Source organism: Polypterus senegalus, chromosome 2, assembly GCF_016835505.1.
Source record: "Polypterus senegalus isolate Bchr_013 chromosome 2, ASM1683550v1, whole genome shotgun sequence".
NCBI classification, from domain to species: domain Eukaryota; kingdom Metazoa; phylum Chordata; class Cladistia; order Polypteriformes; family Polypteridae; genus Polypterus; species Polypterus senegalus.
The window spans coordinates 188507304-188533937 of record NC_053155.1 but is presented as its reverse complement, the minus strand read 5'-3'; the positions used below and the strand labels follow the sequence as shown (position 1 = coordinate 188533937).

At 38.7% G+C, this 26634-nt stretch overlaps 1 protein-coding gene across 2 annotated transcripts in view; it reads right to left on the bottom strand.

The window, feature by feature from the left end:
- zgc:113276 (uncharacterized protein LOC553748 homolog) overlaps nt 1–26634 on the bottom strand; it is a 67894-nt gene that overhangs the window by 23149 nt on the left and 18111 nt on the right. Inside the window, exons 4-6 of one of the 2 annotated variants that reach the window (XM_039745053.1) lie at nt 19402–19617; nt 9290–9590; nt 6339–6472 (exon numbers count right to left, since the gene is read on the bottom strand). In XM_039745053.1, the coding sequence (XP_039600987.1) occupies nt 6339–6472; nt 9290–9590; nt 19402–19617 (651 nt within the window). The remainder of the gene's footprint in view (nt 1–6338; nt 6473–9289; nt 9591–19401; nt 19618–26634) is intronic. The other variant, XM_039745054.1, reaches the window with a different exon arrangement.

The following is a 26634-nucleotide window of genomic DNA, read 5'->3' as shown; positions in this document are numbered from 1 at the left end:
CTCCCCCGGTTTCTTCTACTCTCCAGGCGTCCCGGTGGGGCAAGGTCCCTGGTCATCTGACACATTAGACATGAATCCTTAATGTGTTCTGTAGTCAATTAATACTTTTAATTTTACTTAAAACTGTTTTAGTCAACAGTGCTGTTCAGTGACGAAATAGTTAAGTATTTGCTTGTGACAGGGTGCAAGGAGATGTGATAGAAAGGAAAATAGAGGAGAAAAAAAATTACATTTAGAGTCTTGTGATGATATCTGGCATGTATCAAGTTAGAAAATAAAAAGACATTTCAATAAAATTTTATTTCATATCGTAAATGTTGTTCAATATACAGTAAATCAAGGGGCATTATGTTCTAACTCAGCAAGCCACTAATGAGATCACATTTTCAGCATCATAAATTCCACCGGAATTATTCTTGTGTAAATATTAAGACGCATAGTCTAAGGCACTGGTGGAGGAAAGAAAATAGTAAAATAGACTTGTTAATATACTGTAAGAGCTGTGAGATCTGCAACAAACTAATGAGTGCCATAGTTGATGCAAATATCCCTCTTTTTAAAATGTAGCTGTGTGAGATATTGAGACAACTTTTATATTCACTAAAGAAACAAGCTTTTTAGACACAGTTTTTCTCTTCTAGTTTATAAACTTTATTATGTTCTTATAGCAATGTCAAGTGTTGTGTTACCATCTTAGTTAATAAAATAATAGGCAATGCCATTTTTTTAACCTAACTGCCCAAACGTTAACTATCACTTTGATGCAAATTTATGGGAGCAAAGTGTGTGCTGTACTTTCATAGATTAAGTTTATAAAACACAAAATTTAATCTGCAAAAAATAAAATGACACACATGTGCATTTAGGAGATAGCTAAAGGGCCTGGGGAACTGTAATACTACACCCAACCAGGGTGTGGCAGAGTGCACCGACTGTCTCTCTCAGTTTCTTGCAGACCATCCCCGGGAAGTCTCACCAGGTTCCGGCGCCTCTGATGACGCCACTTTCAGTTCCCGCGCCTCTGATGACGTCACTTCTGGTGCCGGCGCATCTGATGACGTCTCTTCCGGCTCAGGTGCCTCTAATGACATCATTTCCTTTCCCAGCCCTTAAAACTGCCATCTTACCTCCAAATAATCAGTTCTGTTTTGTAGTCTGTCTTGTAAACAAATAATACAAAACTTTTGCAGCTGGGAAATAATATACTGGTAGCTGCCCCAAACCTTCACAGTGGCGTAGTCGGCATGAGGGTGGTTCCCAAAAGAAAACGGGACAGGACCAAAGAATTAATCAGGTGAGAAAGTACTGGGGCCGAGTTTCCTGGTGGGGAGTTCATTCGGGGGTCAGGAGTAACTTGGGGCAGGCTCTGCTTCCTAAATATGAAACCGGGCTAGTATTTTCTCAAAGGAAGAATATGGATGAAATTTACAGACATGTGCTGGTTCCTTTAGAGGAAACGAAGGGGGCTCATTATGTTCTCTCGGAGGAGAGAGCTGAGCCGCCCATTGGGGTTAAGATCCCAGATAAAAATGGGCTTTCCCCAGGCCAGCGGGCAGGAATATTAAAAACTGGGAGTTAGATCCAGAGCGATCTACACGGGAGCAGGCAGAAGCATTCTTGGAGCAAACAACGCATTGGTTTAGGCCGTTTGAATTAACACCTTTTCAAATAGTGCAGCAGGTTGCCTGTTTTTTGCTATTAAGACTCCTCAAAAATGTTGCCCAGCCGGCCTGGGGAGAATTCCACAATATGGAGGAGCTTATAAAGCTCCTGGAAAAATCTAAATCGGCCTCACAATCTGAGGGAGCAGAACGGTACTCTAGTGGATTCCGTTGGGATTATGTCACACAAACTAGGTCTCTTTCATATAAACCGGAGCCTGTTACAAAGTTCCTGGGCCTCGGAGCGGATAAACTGCTGGGGGACGAGGAGGGATGCAGATGGACGGGGAGAGGCTGTTTATGTGCACTTGCCAACCCTCTAACGCTAACACATACGGGAGTGGCAATATTTAATGGATATAAAGTAGAAGCACTCCTTGATACCGGTAGTAACATTTCCATTGCTGCTCGCCGAAGTGTACTACTGCAACAGTGGATTAAAACAACGACCAGTATTACATGTGTACATAAGAAAACCCGTAAATATAAAATCGCCCGATGATTTGTTAGCTATGGAGGACTGCTGAAAAAAATTACCTTGGTTATCCTCCAGCATCCACCTTTCACTGTGATTCTCGGGCGGGACTGGTTGGATAATAAAAGCGGTGTACCAATTACTATTCCCAAAAAAAACCTTGGGCCTAGCTATAGCCAGGGATGGTTTGTCTCCAGCTGTCTCCACGCCGTGTAAACAGCTGGCAGAGAGAGAGATATGGAAGGCCAAGAGGCAGACGGGGAGATTCCTGGGCCGTCGCAGGTAGACACGTCATAAACCCTTGCCTCAACGAGCCAGGAGGAATCCCCGCCCCTTGATGTCAGACCGGACCCTCTCTCTGAAATACACTTTCAGTTCAGATAAATGCTGGCTTCTTTCATAAGGGAGCAATGGAATGATGACTCCCTGAAACATAATAAATATGCAGCAGTACTTGTCAATGGCCAATGCACTCATCAGCCCGTGGCACAGGGTCCTCGCTTTGTGATAGAAAACCTATTATATCGAATAGCTGAGCATGAGGGGGAGTGAGAAAGCTGTTGTTAATACCACAAACTTACCAGTGGCAAGTCTGTGAATTAGCACACACCCACCTCCTAGGAGGCCATTTGGGCAATGAAAAAACATTAGAGCGAATTAAGCTCAGATTTTTTTGGCCAGGAATTAATGAGGAGGTTCGCCGTTTTTGTGTCTCTTGTCCAGACTGTCAATTACGGCAAATTCCTAGGAGGGACTGTGCTCCTCTTATCCCCCTTCCCTTAGTTGATATTCCCTTTGAGAGAATTGGGGTCAACATTGTAGGACTCTTAGAGCCCTCACCCCGAGGACATAAATATATATTAGTCCTTGTTGATTATGCTACTTGATATCCTGAGGCTGTTCCCTGCGCTCAGCCACGTCGAAAATAATCGCACAGGAACTTGTAGTCTTTGCGCGTATTGGCATTCCTAAAGAAGTCCGAATGGATCAAGGGATGCCATTCACCTCGGAGACGTTCAGGGAAGTTGCCAAGTTACTTAAAATAAATCACTTAAAGACCGTGGTGTATCATCCTCAAACTGACGATCTGGTGGAGAGTTTTAATTAGTCTCTTAAACAAATGCTTTGCAAGATGGTCAGCGAGGACGGGAGGAACTGGGATCAGCTCCTCCCCTCGTACTCTTTGCCTATAGGGAAGTCCCACAAGCCTCTACGGGGTTTTTGCCTTTTGAATTATTATATGGACGACAACCTCTGGGATTATTGGATATTTTGAAAGAAGGATGGGATGGAGAGGCCCTTCCCTCTACCAATATATTGGAGTATATCGCGCAGTTACACAATCGATTTAGAAATATTAGACCTGTTCTAACAAGTCACATTAGAAAAAGTGCAAGCAGCACAGGCCCGTTATTATGATCTTGGTACGACCCTCCGAGAGTTCCACCTGGGAGATCATGCCACGGTCTTAGTTCCCATCTCCCACTTAAAATTACTTGCCCACTGGCAAGGACCTTATGAAATTAAGGAGAGGAAAGGACTCGGCAATTATTTGGTAAAACAACTCAATTGTCGACGAAGCGAGCAGATCTATCATGTGAAATGTTTCTTCGGATTGAATGAAGCTACATATTTGGGCTACCTGGTGAGTCGGGGTACCATCAAACCACAGTGTTCAAAGATAGAAGCCATAATACGATGGCCCCGTCCACGAACCAAGTGGCAGGTCCAAGCCTTTCTTGGAATAGCCGAGAACTACCGCCGGTTTGTACCCCGGTTTTCAGAAAGAGCGGTGCCCTTGACTGACTTAACAAAGAAGAGGGCTCCTAACAATGTGGTTTGGGATAATACGACAGAGGCTGCATTTAGTGACTTAAAACAGGCTCTTACATATACATTAATTTTGAAAGCTCCTGATTTCTCTCTACCTTCTCCAGTCCAACGCTTCGGACACAGGTCCCGGTGCCGTGTTGAGCCAAAACGTCGATGGTGTAGAACACCCCGTCATGTACCTCAGCCGGTAACTGTTGGATTGCGAGACCAGGTATGCAGCAGTGGAGTGGGAAGCACTTGCGATTAAATGGGCGATTACACATTTGAGGTACTACCTCTTGGGTCGGGAATTTACTCTTTTGACGGATCATGCACCCGTACAGTGGATGGCCCTACACAAAGAGTCAAATCCTCTGGTCACCAGGCGGTTTCTTAAACTTCATCATAAGGGCTCTCTTCATTCCAGCGCCAATGCCCTTTCTCTTTCTCATGATCTCTTGGTGCATCTTTGGATTATGAATAGGGCAGTTCTTGTAAAGAAGAGCCAAGCAAAATGACACCTTTTATTGGCTAACTAAAAAGATTACAATATGCAAGCTTTCGAGGCAACTCAGGCCCCTTCTTCAGGCAGCCAATAAAAGGTGTCATTTTGCTTGGCTCTTCTCTACATTCATAATGGCTAACACGGTACAACACCCTAGTACTGCAGTTCTTATTGAAAGATATGGGACCTTCGTGAAACAGGAATTGTGTCTGTGCTTTGTCAGCTAGAAAGTGCCATCTAGTGGATTTTTATCGCCATTTTGAAATGTGCACGTTAGTGTTCAGTACAGAGTAAATTAATCAAGACCTTTTGCTTTACCATCATGTGATAGCAGAGATGTTTTTAATAACAGGTTATGTTTAATTTCCTGTCCAGGGTTGATGGGTTCATTCTTTGTGATAGAAGGCAGAATTCAGCAGTGTAGGAGACCCTCAGAGTAGAATGACAGGTTCTCCATGTTGATAGAAGACAGGTTGGGTGCTCTGGGTATATAGTGGTGCCTCCCATAGGAGGTGTACCATACAATTCCCTCTAAAAGAAAAACCATCAGCAAACAAGTTGCAGGGACCACATTTGTCAGGAGAAGTTGAAAAATGTTTTAGAGGATAACTAGGTGTGTGGGGGGGTTGGATTGGTGAGAGATAGGGGTCAGCACATTGCCATTGCAACCTTCATGATGAAAACACAGACAAAAAAAATAAAATGAGCAGGTTTATGCTTAAGCTGTATAACAATTGGATTGCTATATACAGTACAATCTTTGCCTTCATATCCCAAAAAGGATTTAAGAGTACTATGGAAAGTCCAGAGAAATAAAACAGTGATTTTAGTACTATATGATACTGACACATCAAAACGATTGATGGAGTTAAGTATTAGAAGCAGATGGAAATGAAGATGTGAGGCAACTGAAGTGTTTAAATTAATTGAGTTTATGGTGTTAATGTTAATGTAAACTGTTATTGTAAAATTAGTTCTTCAATAAAAACACAAGGAAACAGATAGAAGCTGTTTAAATGATAAACTGGTCAAATGGTGAAAAGAATTTTGTAATGCAGAGAATCGTATTTATGTAGTAGATTACCAAGATAAATAGTTGATTGTAGTACTTTAGAGAATTTGGCAATATTTTGTAAACATTAGGTGTACAAGGATTGATGAGCTCTTTGGATTGAAGGAACCATTTTCATCAAGTTATTGTCTATGTGAAATCTGTAAATGTGTTCAGTGTCTGCCTGGTGTATTGTTCTACAATTCACATTTTTCCTTTTTATATCCTCAAAAATAGGTTTGTTAGGTAAAATGGCATTTGTTTTTGTGTGAATGAATGCAAAAGATGGCCCTTTGAATACCCAGAGATGCGTTCAGAGCTATTTCCTGACTTGTCCCCATAATGCTGACAAAATTTGATCAGTCAGCCTGAATTGTATTAAAAAGGATTGCAAATGTAGCATCTGTCACATGTAAGGGCTTGATGGCCTCTTTTGGCCATCTGAAAACTAAATGTAACACACACAGTAGCTAAGTAAGTTTTTATCCTTGCCTTAAGGAACATGGCCCCCCAAAAAAGATCAGTGATACCATTGCCACTCAACCTTGAATTCCTACTCTTCTGGCACCATCTTTTAAAACTAATAGGAAACAGGAAGTTGACATTAGCCATAATGAAGGAAGATTCATCAGTCTCATCAACCTATTATTTCAACAGTCTTATTTTTTCTTTGATTTTTTTCATCTTGCCTTATAGCAGAATTAAACGTAAATTCCTGTATGGGCTCTTAGTCATTTATGTTTCTTTCTGTTGTTTTGCTATACAGATAAATATAAAACAAACAATTAAAAAATTAGAATTACTTACAGTCATGCAATATTTATACAGTCTCACCTGTAAATGTTTCCTCAGTACCCAGTGAACATGTCTAGCACCTTGTTGAAAGGCAAATAATATGATATGGGCGCTTGTTAGCCCACCTCCAACAACTAGGACCCTTTCTCCAGAATTGCAGACAGAAGCTGAAACTGAAAGTTTAAAAAAATATATATTTTTCCTATATTAGAATTAAAATATTTTACTTAGTATAATTTTTCATGCACCCAGTAAGAAAAGTTATTTTTCCCAGGAGCAAAATTAAAGTGAAGAACTCCAGTGTACATTTTGACTCACTAACCCAGCTAGAAAGTTTACAATGCTTGTTTAAGTATCACAAAAATGCATTTTTGTAATTATTTTCAAGATGTAATAGCATTATCAGTTTATATAAGAACATAATGAAATTTTGTGGGAATGGAGCAGGAGTTCACATCTTTCTAATGAAAAATGGCTTGAAAAGATATTATTTGTGTTGACTTTCAAGTTTGAGATTCACAATATCTTGAGCACATTCCTAGCTTCAAGATTACTAGATTCTGGAATACATGGTGGAGCACTACGTTTAAACAGGACATGTGAAGAATAAAACATGAGCTACTGCTTTATTGCTTCTTTTCATGCTCAGCTGAGCATAAATGTTCAATCATCTTGTTTACTTAAAAGACTAAGGAAACCACTGCCAGTACAGTACAAGTAGTGAATATGGGGTCAACTGGATGTTGTATTTTAATAATATGGAATTCTGCAAAGAAACAAAAAAGAATATGATGAGAAAGGGGTATGTAATATTATTTCAGAAAGTATTTGGTAAGGTTCCACATTAAAATCTAGGCACCAAACTAAATGAACTGTCAAGGCATAGTGTGTGGATAGGTACAAAATTGACCCAAACATAGAAAGCAAAGGGTCATGATGAGAGGAACCTTATCAGAATTATGTGATATCAGTGTTGGGGCCGCTGCTCTCTTTAATATATATAATTGTACTGAATAAGAATATAAATAGCAAGCTGGTTCAGTCTGCAGATAAACCAAACTGAGTGGGATTGTAGTTTTTAAAATTAGGAAGAGATTTAGGATAGTGGTTCCTAGTTATTACTTTAAAACAAGTTCTTCTGCAAGAATACAGGGACACTGATGGAAACTTGTTAAGGGTAAATTTTGCAAAAACGTAAGTTTCTCTTCAAGCAGAGAATCTTGGATTCATGGAATGAATTATAAGTAGTGATACAGTGTAAGACTCCAGGAACCTTTAAAACAATGTGAAGTTATTTTAGAGAAGGATTGGAGAGCATTGTTGGACTGAATGGCCTGTTGTTGTCAAAATTCTTCTAATGAGAAATATGTGCCCTTTTTGGATATACTGGTGCATAAGTCTACCTAAATCTTTGCACTTTAAAAATAAAGCTGTTGTTCTCCATTGCCTTGCTGACAGACAGACTGGGATGGTAGACTAATATCACATGATCTTTTAGGATGGGTCCAGGACTAAACATCATACTTTTTGTATGGAAATAAAGTTAAAAGAATAAAATTGTCCCATAGGCTAAATTTACCTTGGTGTGTTTGAATAGTTTACAATTATGTAATCTCACAGAGACTGTATATGTAAATGACTGGCACACAGAATTTATATTGCCTTTCATCGGCTGGCCCTTTCCTTTCACCTCCTCCAAGTGATTATGTTTTACTCACGGTGTTCACAACAGTTAGCAGACACCATATGCCTTTGAGCAGTCAAGAGAGATCATAAACCAAAAAGAACATTTGGAAACAAATGAATTTGTTCAAGAAGCTAACCTTAGATGCCGAGTAGGTTGAGTTATTTTTTAGGATCACAGAGATGAGATGGTCTTCTTTATAATTTGACATATTATATTATATTTCTCTATTATAATAAAAAAAATCCTGGGACGAGATGTGACTTTTTCAGAGAGATACTTTCAAGTCCCGTGACACAAAACTTTGTGCCAAGAGATTTAACCATGCCCAGTGCCAGAAATAAAAGACAAAATAGAAAGTCGTAAAGAATTCAAAAATGTTGGCACGATACACATGCAGAGCAGGTTAGAGATAATGAAAGTACTAAAATTAGAAAGTCTCAAAGAAATGATAGTAAAGATCGCATTAGTGCAAACAAATGGAAATTATTACTTGGTGAAATAACAGAACAGTGAAAAGAGTTTGAATATATTGTTTAGATTTAAACTTTAAGTCTGAGACTTGTAGATCGTCTAATTCATGTTGCCATCAGGGAAAAGTAGTGTTTCTTCCTAATGAAGAGGCCTATCCATGAGAACTAAAAGATTTGTTGTTTGGTGAAAGTGAAATCCACATACGCAAGCGGCAGAGACATGAAGTGGCCGGCGTGTATCGCAGGCCGGGGGGAGGGTTGGCAAGCAGTGGGCGAAGCCCCCTAGTTATATTATATTATATTTCAGGTCAGCTCATTTGTGTTTTTTAATTTAATAAAATTAATTTTATTACAGCGACAAGCTGCTTGTTGGTTGAACATACAAATAAGAATTTCACTGTGCTCTGTACATGACACAATATTACTACTACTACCACTACTGCTACTGTTCTTGTGCTGATGAGTCTTTTTCTATGAGAAAACAAAGTGTAGAGATTTAATGATCCAGAGCATTAAGTCTCTGTAAATATAATGCCACAATGACATCACATGTGCACAAGCTTCCTGAAGGAGATCACTCCATTAAAATACCTCAAAATTGTAAAAATAAACAACAAGTGAAAACAGGAAAATCACATAATTTCAGACACCACTAAGAACTGTGTTGCAGCTTATCCACCAAACCAATCATTTGGTGTACAATCTATCTTAATGGCTAAGGTTATCAACTTTAAATCAAAATACTGCTGGCTCAATTCCCACATGTTATCAGTAACTTATTACACATAATTTATAATATAATTTCATAATATATATTAGTATACAGTACATACCTTGTTTGCCATCTTGATAATGAATTAACTGCACTGTGTGTTGAAGCCGTTCTTCAGGATAACTTTCATGGATTGATTTAACCCAAGAGGGAATGTTTGCCATTTGAATTCTTGTAGGCCCTGTGGCTAAGACCACTTGCCGTGCTGCAATCACATCACCATTCTGAAGCACTATGTTAAAGTGCTGCACTGATTTCCGTTCATTTTTACTTGGTATTTGGTCATTGTGGACAGCTAAAATAGGAATTATTCTTTCCACTGTGCCTTTTATCAATATGCTTTCCAAGTGGTACCTGTGGATCTGATGAAACAAATACAATGTTGAAAAGGCTGTCAGTGTTAAATAAATTTGATAAATTATAAAAACATGAGACCACACTGATAAGCACACATAAGTGCTGTTAATGTTATTAATAAGTGTTGCAAGTGCTATATATTCACCCCATTTTAATTTTGCAAGCAAAGTGTTCCAGTGGATATTGGCTTGAAAGTGACAGGATGGGAAGGTGAAATGCCATTGTTAACTCTACTTGTTTGATGTACTTTTGAAAGCAGCTTCATGCACAACTTTCTAGGTATGTGAAACATATATCAGCATGAAATAATCTGTGCATCACATTTTGGTTGTCAGTGTCATGTGATGGTTGATTACAGCTACAGGACAGGATTTCTTTGTCTCTGTGTTCATAAACACTTTATTGGGAAAGCAAGATCCTCCCCATTTGCCCTACAGTAAAAACACTGATTTGTATTTACAGCATTCTAAGGATGAGGAAATAATCAAGATCTGGGAAATGTAATAGTGAAGGAGATGACTAGCTGAAATATTTTTCAAAGTGACTCTTGGAGTTTAAGCAACAACTGTTCAGGACTGAGTCAGAGCATGACAGTGATGCTATGAGTAAGCTAATTGTGCTGTCAACTGTCTGAATATACAAATCAGAAGCATATGGAACTTAATTTTACATACAGTAGTTTTCTTCCAATTACTTCAGTTTCCTCGCACATTCACAAATATGCAGATTTAGGTTACTTGGCAACTGTAAATTAACCTGTTCATTATTAATTATTTCAATTATTGTTATCAATTGGGAATCAGTGTGCCTTTTGATGGTCTAGTACCCTACCCTGGATTAGTTTGTACACTGGATGGACTAGACTGTGGGTTCAAAAAATGGGTGAATATAAGCATATAATTGATATTGCATTTCTCATATGAAAAGGGAAAATCCTTTTTAGGTTATTTGAATTAAAGCTGGTAGTTTTATGCAGTGACAACATACAAATATTAAAGACTGAGTTAGAACAGACCTTTCAAATTTACATAAGCAATCAATCCCTGTTCACCTTGTAATCCAAATTACTGTTATAAAGTATAGAATTTGGTCACTTGTTCCATGCATCTTTTGTTCCCTATGTGAAGAAATACTTTTGAGGATCTGTGTTCCAGTCTGTGTTCATATGTATATGTTGTAGCTCCTGATATCCACCCTCCTAACTTATTCATCATTTTAAATACTTCTCCCATGTCACCTATTGATCTTTTTGTTTAGGCTGAAAAGATCCACTGCGGTGGGCTGGCGCCCTGCCTGGGGTTTGTTTCCTGCCTTGCACCCTGTGTTGGCTGGGATTGGCTCCAGCAGATCCCCGTCACCCTGTAGTTAGGATATAGCGGGTTGGATAATGGATGGATGGATGGATGAAAAGATCCATCATTTTCAATAATTTTTCATAGCTCATGCCCTGCAATTCTGTATAGATTTTATAGCTCTCTGGACTTTTGTATGGGACATTCAAATTTCATATGATATTCTAGATGAGGTGCCACAAGTATCTTATATACATCTTGAGCTTGACCTTCATAGACTTATGAGAGGTAGTGCTGCCCTAAAATTGAAATTATAGAAAACATTACTTTCTTTAAAGAACAGATATTTTTAGCATAAAATGTTTTTATCATCAGTTATAGGATGTGTTTATTGAATCTATACCAAAAAAAATCATTAAAAAAATCATTCCCATAATTCAAATTTGCATTATATTGTATTATTGAATAATCTACTTCGAGGGGTATACAATGTGCTCCATGGCATATTTGTCAGTATGTGTCTCTTTATTATGTGGTTCTGTTGAGAGACCAGTAGTGGGAGCTACATTTTGTATATTCTTAGTGAACAGATTATTTAGTTTTAAGTTATATTAGATGTTAATTCATTAAACAATAAGTTACGTTACAGTCTTCTGCAGATCTACTATATTATAAAACTCTAAGGTCTGTGTGTGTGTTCAGTCCCTCAGAGCAATCTGATTGGTCAGTTTGGACTTTGTGATGTGACTGAAAGAGAAAGCATAAGTGTGAGACACATGACAAAGGGCAAAGGCTTAGAAGGCACACTGAGAGTAGCAGACAAGAGCTGAATAAAGCACCTTAAAATAACAGAGTCAGAGAAGGAGGCTTTACAGAACACGTTTGAGAGAGGGAGTGCTAGTCAAGAGAGGTTCAGACACAAAAGACTACCGTGGAAAGGTGCTGAAGGAACATGCAGGGTAAGTGATATCAAATATTTTAAAATTTATTCTATTACCTGTTGTTAGGTGCAAGGAAGGAAGGACAGGCATCCTGGCCAGGATAAAAGAAGGATTCAAGCCCAGACAGGAGGCCATAATGGAAGGAGCAGGTAAATGAGCTAACCAGAAACAGTTCATTCCCCCACACAACACCACACAACAGGTGGCAGTGTTCCTTATGACTGGACCACTTTATGACACCCACAGTGTGGCATGGGAGTTGGAGTCTGGAGATGCAGCCCTGTCTTGTAATTTGGGAACCTCCAGAGGGCACTGCTGTGGGAGGACTGCCCTGGTTCGTGTATAAAGTGATAAAATGAAATTACATCTGAGCATCAATGAAATGCTAGAAGAATGATCTAACAGAAGTGATCCATACTATATATTTTGTATGCTTTTGTATATTTTGTATTTTTTAAATATTCTTTTCTACGAGTAAACTGAATTGTGAAATCTACATGCTTGAAAAAGATAAAAACTGCAACAAGTAGAAAAATGTATATTGTATGCTTTACTAGTTTAGGAACTGCCATTAGCTGTGACTGTGGAAAGCAAAACTGTGTTGCTTGCTGTATGTTCAATTTATATTTATGACACATTGAAGAGATTAGAGTTGTTGACCGAAATGGATTTTGTATTATGCTTAATTTGTGTGGTGTCTAATGGTCTAACATTGACTGTGTTACTTACAGTATTTCTAGAGATTAGGTTATATAGTGCTCCAGTCTAATGTGATTTTTTTTTGCATTCTCTAGATATCCTTTAGTCATTTCTATACCAGGTTGGCACAGTAGTTAGCAATGTGGTCTCCATCATTTTGGATTTTAGAGCCCAATTGCAAGAAGTTGATGCATTCTTCCCAGAATGATTTGAGCAACCTTGAGCAATTATGAAAAATTATGTTTTTCTCCATCTCAGTGTTTGCAATATCATCACGTGGAAGTACATAATTATAACTATGTAAAATTTCACTTTTTCAGTCTTACACCTTGTCAGAACAGAAAGAGTGAAAAGTGTAAAGGCCAGATTGGCTGTCTTATTCAATAAAAATACAAGATGAAAGGAAAATGTGACCAGCAATGGCAATAATTCATGGGTTTCCCTTATATTCCTGTGCAGTGCTGGCAAAATATCTGAGAAGAGAAATATACAGTATATGTTTCTGTGAATAATTTCATTTTTCTCTCTGCATAATGAGTTGTGCATGTGTTAATTCTTAAATCTTATTTAACTCATTTCTTGTAAACTCAGGGCATGTACATTTTCTTTTAATTTATAACCAGAAGTTGCTAATTCAAAATGCATCTAGTACTTTCCCTACATGAAGCTCTAATTATAGCATAAAATTTTTGTATTTTATTATGTGGAATTAAATGGAAGAATTATGTTGTTGAAAACCAGGCAGAGATTGTTCTTCTTTTGCCAACTTAAAATGCTTAGCATATCAAGGTGTATATTGTTAATTTTTTACTCAGCCATCATTGAGAGTGTTGTGGCCTCCTCCGTCACTGTTTGGTTTCCTTCTGCCTCCTCTCTTTCTAACTATCAGTTGCAGCAGGTGATTTGTTCAGCTGTGAAAATCATTGGCTCTTGTCTCTCAGCATTAAAAGATGTGTTAATCGCCAGAGCGAAAAAGAGAGCAGGAAAGACTGCAGCTGACTGTGCCCGCCCAGCAGCCATCTGTTCATTAAATTGCCATCACAGAGGAGGTACAGGTCTATTGCGACTGGAACTACACTCCATCTTTGCAGCTTCTTTCCTCAAATTACTCAGATCCTAAAAAAACTTAAGTAGGGTTACTCCTAACTGTTTTTGCAACATATATCTGGCAACTGCGCTGTTTGTCTATTCATAAATACGTCGTACTTGCTCAGCTTGTACTCTTAGATATCTATATTATTTTTATTGTTTTTCTGCTTACTTGAGTTAACTATTGAAGTTTGTAAATGTTTTGTTCAAGAAATTGTTTTTGTATAGTGGTTTGCAGTGTCAGATTAATTGTGGGTTGAAGTTGTGTTGTCTTGAGTTGGTTATGTCTTGTATCGCTTATTTTGTACCTAACCAAAGCCAGTTCTGGTATGTTTCACATGCTAGCAATCAAGTGATTTTTATTCTGATTCTGACATTTTCCTATCCCAGTTCAATTGCTGTTTGGACTTAATAAACTAATTCATTTTGTCATGTCATTTTCTAACCCACTTAATCCAGACCAGGGTCAATGGGTCTGGATCCTGTGCCAGCTAGCATATGGTGTAAGGCAAGAACAAACCCTGGATAGAGTGCAGCCCATCACAGGGCTAACAAACATCCACACACCAAACACACAATAAGGGCAACTTAGTGTTGCCAATTCACCTAACCTGCATGCCTTTGAACAGTGGGGGGAAACACATGCAGATACGGGGAGAGCATGCAAACTCTGTGCAGGGAGGACCAGGTCACAATCCCAAGTCTCCTTACTGCAAAGCAGAAGTGCTGCCACTACTCCAATGGGGCACCCTAATTCAGTTTGTATCGAATGTAAATATTTTAAAATGCATTTGGTAATAAATAAAGGTAATAACTATATTCATTTTAATCCTGCTAGTATGGCTAGTTTTCCAGTTATCTTCACAGACTCACATTGACACAGACAGACCCCACATTGAAGGTTTTCAAATCTTTTTCAGCAATGTATCAAATATATAACTCCACTGAAAACTTAAAGCTGAAATTTTGATTCTGTTGTCACAATACTATCAATATACTACATATATATATATATATATATATATATATATATATATATATATATATACATATACATATACACATATATATACATATACATATATATATATATACATATACATATATATATATATACATATACATATATATATATATACATATACATATACATACATATACATATATATACATATATATACATACATATACATATATATACATACATATATACATATATATATATACATATATACATATATATATATACATATATATATACATATATACATATACATATATGTATATATATATATGTACTGTATATGCTGAAGAGGTAAAAAAAAATACAGATTAATATCCTTCTTAATTAAAGGCCAAGTTGCTATGCCTCTGCTATCCAACAGATGGAGCCTCACAAACATTAACACTGCTTTTACAAATCCTGTACCAAATGGTATGTAACAGAGACACAGCAAGCAGATGGATACCCTGCACTGCAAACATTAACGCTGAGGTCTATGTTGATTATTTAGACCAGGCTGTCTTAAGACAGGTAGCACAGCTACTTAGATTAATAAATTGATTTCATGTGTTTCTCCAAGTAAATATGAAGCAATTTTGTGAGCTAACAGAATGATAAAAGAGCAAAAATGTATTTCTCTATTTGAAGTAATTAATGCCTTAAAATCTAGTATATTATCTGTAAAGATTAATTACAAATCAGAATTTTCCCACTTAACACAGTTTAACAGCACTCATAACAGGCTATAGCGCTGCTATAGTGGGATTTCATATGTCATTTTAAAAGCAAACTAAATAATATGCCTTTATTCAGTTCAGTTTTAACCACCAGATTGTTTAATGAAATCTTGGAAAGTGAAAGGATGCATGAGGAGTGGAGAAGAAGTGTACTGGTGCCGATATTTAAAAATAAGGGGGATGTGCACGACTGCAGTAACTACAGGGGAATAAAATTGATGAGCCACAGCATGAAGTTATGGGAAAGAGTAGTGGAAGCTTGGTTAAGAAGTTAGGAGATGATTAGTGAGCAGCAGTATGGTTTCATGCCAAGAAAGAGCACCACTGATGTAATGTTTGCTCTGAGGATGTTGATGGAGAAGTTTACAGAAGGCCAGAAGGAGTTGCATTACGTCTTTGTGGACCTGGAGAAAGCATATGACAGGGTGCATCGAGAGGAGCTATGGTATTGTATTAGGAAGTCGGGAGTGGCGGAGAAGTACGTAAGAGTTGTACAGGATATGTACGAGGGAAGTGTGACAGTGGTGAGGTCTGCGGTAGGAGTGACGGATGCATTCAAGTTGGAGGTGGGATTACATCGGCTCTGAGCCCTTTCTTACTTGCAATGGTGATGGACAGGTTGACAGACAAGATTAGATAGGAGCCCCCGTGGTCTATGATGTTTGCTGATGACATTGTGATCTGTAGCGATAGTAGGGAGCAGGTTAAGGAGACCCTGGAGAGGTGGAGATATGCTCTAGAGAGGAGAGGAATGAAGGTCAGTAGGAACAAGGCAGAATACATGTGTGTAAATAAGAGGGAGGTCAGTGGAATGGTGAGGATGCAGGGAGTAGAGTTGGCGAAGTTGGATGAGTTTAAATACTTGGGATCAACAGTACAGAGTAATGGGGATTGTGGAAGAGAGGTGAAAAAGAGAGTGCAGGCAGGGTGGAATGGGTGGAGAAGAGTAATTTGGAGAAGAGTAATTTGTGACAAACGGGTATCAGCAAGAGTGAAAGGGAAGGTCCACAGGACGGTAGTGAGAATAGCTATGTTATATGGGTTGGAGATGGTGGCATTGACCAGAAAGCAGGAGACAGAGCTGGAGGTGGCAGAGTTAAAGATGCTGATTTGCATTGGGTATGATGAGGATGAACAGGATTAGAAATGAGTACATTAAAGGGTCAGCTGAAGTTGGACGGTTGGTAGATAAAGTCAGAGAGACAGAATTGCGTTGGTTTGGACATGTGCAGAGGAGAGATGCTGAGTATATTGGGAGAAGGATGCTAAGGATAGAGCTGCCAGGGAAGAGGAAAAGAGGAAGGCCTAAGCGAAGGGTTATGGATGTGGTGAGAGAGGACATGCAGGTGATGAGTGTAACAGAACAAGATGCAGAGGACAGAAAGATATGGAAGAAGATGATCCGTTGTGGTGACCCCTAACGGGAGCAGCCGAAAGAAGAAGAAGACTCCATTCACTCCCACATAATTTCCACTTTAAAATACTTATAGAAGTGTAGCTGCTCTAAAACGTGCTTCACCATTTGTAAAGATTAAAATCCTGTAATGAAACTGAAAACAAGATGGCAGCAAACTATGATATGAGGAACATGCAAAATATCAGAACTCTTTCAGATAATGTTCTCCAGTAAATTACACAAAGAAGTCATGTCCATAAGAAAGGCAGAGCCACATAAATTAATCTAGTAAAAAGACTCCATCATTAGTTAACAATGAAACTACATTTTAATACTGGCCTGATAGAAACTGCATGCTATCCCCATGTCTCCATGGGTCTTACTCTTCAGTCTTCCTTCCATGTCTTAAATGAATGAAGATTAGCTGAATTGGCTTTTCAAAACTGGCCCTACTTCACTGGAGGCTGGTGTGAAGATGAGGATGTCCTGCAAAGAACGAGTTGTGCATTGCTGGTCTTGCCTTGTGCCCGATCATGTGGAGCTTCTAGCCACAATGACCATGAACAGAATTAAACAGGTCTGATAAAATTATGTTTTATTTTTTAAGCCAAACTATTATACATAAAATCCCAGATTGTCCACAGGATGCAGAGTCAGATGAGTTAGCTGAGTACTTTAATCAAACTGTAGAGGATATATTTGCTATTATTGGTTATTTTGATTTGGTACAGATACTGTAAATAAGAACTCAGTTTAACTACAACTAACGCTTTTTCTTTATTGGTAGATGTTTTGAGAGGGTGGGTGTTGGAAGAACACTTCCTTCCATAGCCCTTATTCTAAAATTACATATTATCATACCCCAACCCTATACCCTAACCCTAAAAATAATAAAAAGGGTCCTCAGGTTAATTAATCCTTTATGAACATATTTATTTAAAAGACATCCTACCCCTACCCCAGATCCTAAGCTTAAAATTTTTTAAAGAATACATCCCTTAACTTAATAGATTAAAAGGACAACCCTGATGTTAAGTCCATGAGCGGAGCTATTAATAAATAACCCTATGTAAATCCCACATTGATATGTCTATTGCTTTATTTTAATTCCTTTTGGTATAGTGCTTTATAAAAAAGTGTTTTTAGATATTTTTTACACCTTACTAAAATCATGTTTTAAAATAATATACAGTGGAAATACATGGGGAGTTCTTGATATGTAGAAATTATTAATAAGATCTGTTTTAAGGTGAATTAAATATTCATAGGAATATTAATTTTAGTGCTGTAGATAAGGAATACAGTATATTTTGGGATTAGAGATCTCATTGGTTGGGTTTAAGATTGGCTTACATTATAAGGTGATCCAGATCTAATTATGCAATTTTCATTACGCTATAACTTATTAAATTTATTACATAGAAAATCACTCAAAAAATCCTGGATCATCGAGAAGTGTGTGAACTGATGACATGAAGAATCGTCTTCATACCGAGCTGGAATCATCTCCACATAAATCAAAGTCACCCAGACGATCTGGATCTGCATAATTAGATCTGGACCACCCTGTATATTGTATACTTGAACTAGTGTACCCATGCCTTAACCCACATGGGTTTAATCTCCACTAACATAAATATTATACTAATCTTCTTCGTCTTCCGGCTGCTCCCGTTAGGGGTTGCCACAGCGGATCATCTTCTTCTTTCATATCTTTCTGTCCTCTGCATCTTGTTCTGTTACACCCATCACCTGCATGTCCTCTGACCACATCCATAAACCTTCTTTTAGGCCTTCCTCTTTTTCTCTTCCCTGGCAGCTCCATCCTTAGCATCCTTCTCCCAATATACTCAGCATCTCTCCGCTGCACATGTCCAAACCAATGCAATCCCGCCTCTCTGACTTTGTCTTCCAACCCTCCAACTTGAGCTGGCCCTCTAGTGTACTCATTTCTAATCCTATCCATCCTTGTCACACCCAGTACAAATCTTAACATCTTTAACTCTGCTACCTCCATTTGGCAAAATTTTACACCGGATGCCCTTCCTGGCATAACCCTCCCCATTTATCCGGGCTTGGAACTGGCACGAAATAAATAAACATTATACTAGTATTACATTCAAAAATTTGGGGATGGCATAGTCACAAGTCCAAAGGAGCTAGGCTTGATTTCCAGCCACTCTGTGTAGAGATTGTATATTTGGGTACTCCAGTTTCCTTCAACACAACAAAGATGTGCATGGTTGGAGAACTGCTAATTCTACATTTTCCCAGTACGATGAGTATAATGAAATGAGGAAACAGATTGAGAAAATAGTTGCGTGAGTGGAATTCAATGAGGAATGCACCTTGTTTTCATTTCCACTTCATGTTCTGCTAAGCATGCTTTTAACATCAAGGTATGTTCTGATTGCAGCAATGGTGTCAACAGGATGGCAACACTATGTGATGAAATACTAAATGGATTGTTTTATTCCTGACCAAAGAAGATAAAAAATGGAGCTAACCTTACTGCAGTCCAGGAAAGTGATCATTTATAGTCATCGCCTTTCTGATTAGAGTTTTTCATCTTGCATGCAATGTCATTTAAATGCACACCACACCATCCAGATCTTAAATAACATATCTGGCTGCCACTTCTGCAAGTCACCAGTCAAACCTGCTGCTGGAAAAAGTCCATAACAAGTCCTGAACTTGGAAGGCTAAAATACAGGCTTTGTTTCAGAGCGCCACTGGCTGAAAGTTTCTTCTTTTCCTTCTTGCCCAGCCTGCTATCATTAAAGAAGGCATTTTCATCTTGAATATAAATGTGTTCAGGCAAGCTGTGGAGCTCTTCGGTGCGTTCATGCTTCACTGCAAATTCCTGTAGGGCTTTCTGTGAAAATATTAATAATGTATTTGCATTACAAAACTATGCACCAATCTGTGGTAACTTCCTACAGCACTTCCCCCTTTTGTAATGGAAACATCCTGACAGTAAATATAGTGAGATAGTACTGTAATTCATTAAGGCAAGTTGCACAAGAGAGGCCATTTTTTTAATGAGCAGTTTAAAAACTTTGTTTTTATTGTAATCTAGGGCAGTTTACAATTATGTCCTCCTTGCTTAAGGCTTATTGTATAAATGGAACCATCTATCTATTTATCCATTCACTTTCTGACCCACATACTCTAATTTAGAATGGAGAGGAGAAGCCTGTTCAAGCAGCATTTGACGCAAAGCAGCAACTAAAGTTGAAAGGAGCTGAAGGCAGAGTCAATCATTTTCTTTTTATTTTATTAATTTTGTAAATACCATTATAGTGGATAAGGATACAAACCTTATTACATCACATTCTTTTATGTTTAATTTCAATCTCAAGTAATGGATGGCATGCAGGACTAGTCCCTGCCAGGATGGACTCCCTTTTTTTACCTGGCCAGAAGGCCCAAGTGTCAAATGGACAAAAAGAGTGACAGAGTGTTCCCTACCTAAGCTAGGAGGGTGGCAGAAGATGCCAGTACAGAAGTTAGTATGCTTGTATCCTGGCATGGTTGGACTGAAGAACAATACCTGGCCAGGAGGCCAGTGTAACGGAAGGACAGAGGGAGATAGTCTATAATCCGTCCTGACAGGGTCCCCCAATACACTAGGTGGCAGCATTCCTGGGTCAGGATTTCCTCACAGACAACAGTATGGCATACTGGGACCTGTAGTCCCATGGGGAAGTCCTGTTGCGTCCTGTGGGGGCTACCAGTGGGAGCTGATGGAATTAATGATCCCTACTTTGTGGGACTTTCAAATGACTAGGACAGTACTTCCATCTGGCTATGCCCTAACAACTGAAGTATTCCCAGGTCCAACATAGAAGAAGCCGCTTGACACAATCCAGGTGAGCTGGAATCGGCTGTGGAGGACGGACAAAGCTTGCATGGGAGGTGCGGAGGAAAAGAAAGAGAGAAGGAAGAAGTGTGTTGTGTTTATGTCACTTTTTGAACCTTTGTGTAAGGTATTTGTGAGAATAGACCTCTTTTTTCAAACCGGGACTTGTGTCTCTATAGTTGTGTCAGGGGTTTGGGATGCTGCAATGCCCCCTAGCAGTCACAGAAAGTAGCTTTTGCTTGCAGCAGATGTAATGCTGGGTGTCCTGGAAAGCAGTGCTTGTTCATTACAGGCAAATCCAAACACATACACATTCACACCAAGTTATATTTCTAAATTTAAAATTCGAAAACTTGCCTGACTTCATTTTTTTTTTTTTTTTTTAATTCGAGGAATAAATCAGAATCCTTACATTAAATTGTGAAGAACATATAAAAACATAAGTCTTTTTTCAATAATTCAAAATAAATCTAAGTACTCTCAGGTGACAAATCTACCACTGTATTGACAATACACATCATGCAATGTATGTGAAAATAGGTCTGTAGTTTGAATTATTTTCTTTTGTTAAAGATTTGGACAAAGTGCACATTTACTCTGCTTATTTTTCCTTTGAGGAATTTCTTTTTAGGACATTTCCTAGAAGTTGAAATATGTTTTATTTTATACCACAACACCAGTTTTATTTATATTGGCATCTCCATTTTCTAACTATACCATTATCTGTTGCTATGATGACCATTCTCAAAAATCCCTAGGAATGCACAGCATTTGAAGTCTCCCGCACAGCCATATAAATAGGTCAGCATGGGTGTTCTTGGATCATCCGATATTAGGATTCTTTGAGCAATTTCTTACAAATTTTCATGAAACTTATGGTTTTTGACCTTTACTTTTTATTTGAGAACTTTGATTCTTTTTGTTTTGTATACTGGGGTCCAAGATCTAATTGTTTGATTTTCCAGTTACAAACTCTGCACAAAAATTGAACAAACGTTTAATACAAGGGCAGCTCACTAAGCATTTGGTTTGACCAAATACTAGATTTCAACATAAAGTCCTAAGGACTGAATTTAGTGGTATAAGGCCTTATGTGACCAAATAGAAGTAGTTACGTTTTTTGATGTCATTGATATAGTGTTGCAGTCCTCAACAACAGTATGGTCTCCCAAAATCTATCTGCCCACCAGATTTCAATTATAGATGGTCTTTAATTTGTCTTTGCCATCCACTATTTATCCTTAGTTAAGTATCTGCTTTACTATATTAGGCATGTTATTTTATTTTTTCACTAGGAAACATTTGGACCTTTGGTCTTCAAAGAAAGGACCAAAGAAAACTCAACATTTCAGCTCACTCTGTTAATGGTGCTGTCATCTCATTTATGCCCTAACATTGTGTATGACCGTCTTTAGCACTTGGAGCGTATGACTTGTACTTGCAATGAAAACAAACAGTCGGCCTGTGTCATGTGCTTCACTGTCAGCAGATGTCACCATGGATCTTTTCCTTTTAGCTATCCTGCGTGCCCATAAGGCTGTTCTTTTACTCTCAGCCATGGAGCCACCTCTTACCATGAGAAGGACCTGTAGCCCAGTTACATGTCTGAGGTAGCTTGCAACTCCAGTTCAATGACTGTTATGCATACCATGTCATAAGTTCTCAAGTAGCCATTTATGCAAAAGGTGTCATTGCAATAATCCCACAAGTAAATCATAAACAACACTGGTGTTTGTATATACCTAAGGATGTCTTATTTGAATGAAATTGTACATTTTCTTGTTATCTGCTCTTTTTAATTAATAAAATATGTCACAGTTGTGCATGAAAGATAAGAAGTAGACAGCAGGAGCAACAGCTTATCTTCATACACCATTATCCACAAAGCTTTTGTGAGAGTTCATGGGGATTTTTTGGTTGATAACACAATAAGGCTTGAAGTTTTGTCTTCAAAAATAAAATAAAAAAAACACAACCTTTGGTTGAGCAAGTCCTAGAAATGTTACAGAATGCTAGTAATATGGAATATAAAGACCATGAGTCAGATTCAGATCACAGTTTTGGCTCTGTTGATAGGAATGTATTCAACACTAATGTAATATACTCAACACTAACTTTGATTTTTTTAAGTATTGTTCAGAGTATAAGTCTGAAGCATCACAGCTCCAAAGTTTTACAGTTCAAGCATCATGGACTCAGTTATCATACCAGGGGACTGTCAACTGCACATTCTCCCAATGTTAGTATTCCAAGCAGTGCTCTTCCAGATTTAACCAGTAATGTCCCAACTCACAGTTTCACGTTGGGGATCTCCCTTGGCCTTCTCAATCAAATGTCAGGACACTCAAACTTTCGTGGGGGTTTTCTCTTCAATTGAATGTATTTGTATCGTGCAGAGCTGCAGGTGGTTACAGTTTCAATTGAGGCCTATTTTAGGTGAATGTGTGTGTGATTAGCTCTGCTGTCCTATCCGGGGTTGTTTTCTGCTCTGTACCTAGGGCTGCCAGGAAAAACATTGTCCCCACCCCGTGACTCAGAACTGGAAGAAGCTATTAAGAAAATGTATGTATCTACTTAGTGTATTCCAGATGTGAAATTTAAGAAAAAAGCAGTAACAACAAAAATAAATCAATAAATAAAAGGAAACACACTAAAACCTTTATGGGGCAACTGCTACAGAAGGCAGGAGAGAGCAGATGAATGAATAGCAGCAGAAAAATGCCAATCTGTTGAACAAAATTGAATGTTTCTATGTGTGTAGTGGTAAACAGAATCTGTTTCAAGGATTGGCATGGAAAAGTAATTTTGAAAGTAAAGGTTTGGATGAGTACCTAATTATAGTTAAATAGTTACAAATTGTTTACTTGTTTTTTCAGAGTGATATATAGTATGTGGGTGTGTATATTTAGATATTTTTTCTAAAAAATAAAAATATAACTGCAACTGCAATACTTGTTTAAAGAGATTGGTTAGATGCAAGAGATGAAATGCTCTCAAAAAGAGGGACACCTTGTGCCAAACAGTATAACTTTGCAATGCTATGGGATATGACATCTAAACTGGATACATTGTTAGCTGACAAATTGGGACACAAAAGAAAATTGATTCCAGGGTTGTGTATCATAAAATGTCTTGGTTTTATACTGTAAAATTCAATTTTTGGAAACAAATTCTTAATTTATTTATGTTTTATTTAGCTGATAGTTTTGCAAAACAAAGTTTCTTATTCATACAAAGATTTTCTTTTAAAAATGTGAAATGCCATTCTCACTTTAAAACATCTCCTCCGCTAAGAACAGTAGTAGTTTAGTTGTGTGTTGGCAATCGACAAATAAAGCCCAAGTAATGGCACATGCTTACAAATGGTAAAACTGCATAAACATTCAATTGCAAAATCACGAGTGGTGATCATGCAGGAAAAGTCAAATTCCTTCCTTTGTATTTGGTTAGATACTGGCAATACTTCAGCAGGTAGATTACCATTAATTTTGCATAGATGACGATTCCAAAACAATAGTTTAAGCATTTGCTATGACTTTAAATACAGTGGTGTGAAAAACTATTTGCCCCCTTCCTGATTTCTTATTCTTTTGCATGTTTGTCACACAAAATGTTTCTGATCATCAAACACATTTAACCATTAGTCAAATATAACACAAGTAAACACAAAATGCAGTTTTTAAATGATGGTTTTTATTATTTAGGGAGAAAAAATTCAAACCTACATGGCCCTGTGTGAAAAAGTAATTGCCCCCTTGTTAAAAATAACCTAACTGTGGTGTATCACATCTGAGTTCAATTTCCGTAGCCACCCCAGGCCTGATTACTGCCACACCTGTTTCAATCAAGAAATCACTTAAATAGGAGCTGCCTGACACAGAGAAGTAGACCAAAAGCACCTCAAAAGCTAGACATCATGCCAAGATCCAAAGAAATTCAGGAACAAATGAGAACAGAAGTAATTGAGATCTATCAGTCTGGTAAAGGTTATAAAGCCATTTCTAAAGCTTTGGGACTCCAGCGAACCACAGTGAGAGCCATTATCCACAAATGGCAAAAACATGGAACAGTGGTGAACCTTCCCAGGAGTGGCCAGCCAACCAAAATTACCCCAAGAGCGCAGAGACGACTCATCCGAGTGGTCACAAAAGACCCCAGGACAACGTCTAAAGAACTGCAGGCCTCACTTGCCTCAGTTAAGGTCAGTGTTCACGACTCCACCATAAGAAAGAGACTGGGCAAAAACGGCCTGCATGGCAGATTTCCAAGACGCAAACCACTGTTAAGCAAAAGAACATTAGGGCTCGTCTCAATTTTGCTAAGAAACATCTCAATGATTGCCAAGACTTTTGGGAAAATACCTTGTGGACCGATGAGACAAAAGTTGAACTTTTTGGAAGGCAAATGTCCCGTTACATCTGGCGTAAAAGGAACACAGCATTTTAGAAAAAGAACATCATACCAACAGTAAAATATGGTGGTGGTAGTGTGATGGTCTGGGGTTGTTTTGCTGCTTCAGGACCTGGAAGGCTTGCTGTGATAGATGGAACCATGAATTCTACTGTCTACCAAAAATCCTGAAGGAGAATGTCCGGCCATCTGTTCGTCAACTCAAGCTGAAGCGATCTTGGGTGCTACAACAGGACAATGACCCAAAACACACCAGCAAATCCACCTGTGAATGGCTGAAGAAAAACAAAATGAAGTCTTTGGAGTGGCCTAGTCAAAGTCCTGGCCTGAATCCAATTGAGATGCTATGGCATGACCTTAAAAAGGCGGTTCATGCTAGAAAACCCTCAAATAAAGCTAAATTACAACAATTCTGCAAAGATGAGTGGGCCAAAATTCCTCCAGAGCGCTGTAAAAAGACTCATTGCAAGTTATCGCAAACGCTTGATTGCAGTTATTGCTGCTAAAGGTGGCCCAACCAGTTATTAGGTTCAGGGGGCAATTACTTTTTCACACAGGGCCATATAGGTTTGGATTTTTTTTTCTCCCTAAGTAATAAAAACCATCATTTAAAAACTGCATTTTGTGTTTACTTGTGTTATATTTAAATGTGTTTGATGATCAGAAACATTTTGTGTGATAAACATGCAAAAGAATAAGAAATCAGGAAGGGGGCAAATAGTTTTTCACACCACTGTAAATGTCAAGGCCAAAGTTTGACAATATTGGAATATACCCTTGGACTGATAGCAAGAGAAGCTTGGGCCACCTAGTATAAAGGCTGTCACACATGTGTGCATGGGAGGCAGCTAAAGGGCTTGAGTGAAGGCAGTTCTGAGGCATGCCAGGATGTCGCAGAATACATTGACTCCTTTTCTCCCTTTCCTGTAGACCATTCCCGGGAGATTCCACCAGGCTCTCTTGACGTCACTTCCGGGACCGAGCCAATGGAAGTAGACCTTCCCCTTTAAAAGCCTGCCCTTTTTGCCTTTCCCTCAGTCTTGTTTTGGACTCATTTGTATCCACATCAGTGCTGTGTATTGTGATAAAAAACGACTTTGCAGCCAGGATACCAAAATATACGGATGGCTGCCCCAAACCTTTATCAGAGTATGTCTCATTATTGTGACATTGGCGTAGCTGGCAGGATCGAGAAGTCCTGGAAGAAAAGGGGACAGGACCTGCAACACATCCAGGTGGGAGCGTACCGGGGCCGAGTTTCCAGGTGGAGAGGGTGTCCTGTGTTTCGGAGTGGCCCGGTACAGGCTCTGTTCCCGGCATGCTCCACTAGGCAACCTAGGCAGGCCAGGGAGTGTTCGGGAGGGGCTCACAGACTTGGGCTGTTTCGGAAGGGGGAGGCAAAGAGGGCTGTTTATGCTCTCTCAAAGGAGAGTGCCCGCCTCCCTGTGAAGCCAAAACCCCGATTTCCACCTAGGGGTGCCCCAGACTGACAGGTGAGTAGCCTGAAAAACTGGAGGTTCGACCCAGAGTGGCCGACCCCTCAACAAGCCCGGTCCCTATGGGCAAAGGTAGGGCAGTGGCTATGGCCACAGGAACTCAAGCCCTTTCAAATAATAGAGC